The sequence below is a fragment of the Aphanomyces invadans genome (genome assembly GCF_000520115.1).
Source record: "Aphanomyces invadans strain NJM9701 unplaced genomic scaffold supercont1.390, whole genome shotgun sequence".
Lineage (NCBI taxonomy): Eukaryota > Oomycota > Saprolegniomycetes > Saprolegniales > Verrucalvaceae > Aphanomyces > Aphanomyces invadans.
This window is the reverse complement of record NW_008580535.1, coordinates 8,465-9,286: the sequence shown is the minus strand read 5'-3', so window position 1 is coordinate 9,286 and position 822 is coordinate 8,465. Positions and strand designations below refer to the sequence as shown.

The window sequence follows — 822 nt, the reverse complement described above, 5'->3', positions numbered from 1 at the left end:
AAACTGTTTCCGCGATATCCGCTCATGACAAATTTTGTGACGCCGTATGCGGGGTCTCCGTAAATATGCTTCCCATTGAACACATCTGGGTGCTGAGCGAAGACTTCCAGTACTTTGCTCTGTGTCAGCATGGCCGAGTCGTGGCGGCGACCCTCCAATGGACCCCAAAAATGGACACACACACCATCGGGAGCTGAAATGGCTTGGTAATTCAGGCAATGAATGCGTTTATGACCGCTGTAAATTTGCTTTTGCAAGTTCATTCCGTCACCCGTGGCTGAAATGCGCATTGTCTGGAGCTTTGTGCCGTCGATGAACCCAAACACACTCTGGACTGGAGACCCTTTGAGGAAAATTGCACGGCAGTAGCTGTCGATCCGGTTTCGCAGGAGTTTCTTGTTCAAATACAGTATTGTGTTCCAACGATCGTACAAAACGTGCACCATGTACAGGAAAATGTCGCAAAGCCGTCCTCGCGAGCGCCCAAACATTCGAGCCATGTCGTGAAAGCGCCGGGGGAATGTCATGCGGCTCAATAAAATACACATTGCTTCATCGCGGCAAACCCGTGACTCGTTTGGTGTGACAATGACTGCAGGGAAACCAAGCAGGTGACCAAGGCGTTTGATTCCGGCCGCGTCAAAACGAAAGTCCAAGAGGGCGTTCGCGTCAGGGTAGCTGTCCAGCACAAAGCGAACGTCGGGGATGAGTGGTGGTTCAATGTACTGAAAAATGTACATTTGCATGATCATGTTGCGTGTTGTTTTTGTCTTCACAAGTGGGAGCAACATAATGATGTCGTTGACGGAGAGGACCATGACG

At 50.2% G+C, this 822-nt stretch overlaps 1 protein-coding gene across 1 annotated transcript; it reads right to left on the bottom strand.

The window, feature by feature from the left end:
* Positions 1–29: 29 nt before the first annotated feature.
* Positions 30–818, bottom strand: H310_15355 (hypothetical protein; the record flags this gene model as incomplete). Its single annotated transcript, XM_008883338.1, has 1 exon — positions 30–818. A coding segment is annotated over one exon (789 nt), but the record flags the coding sequence as incomplete, so codon positions are not given.
* Positions 819–822: the final 4 nt, after the last annotated feature.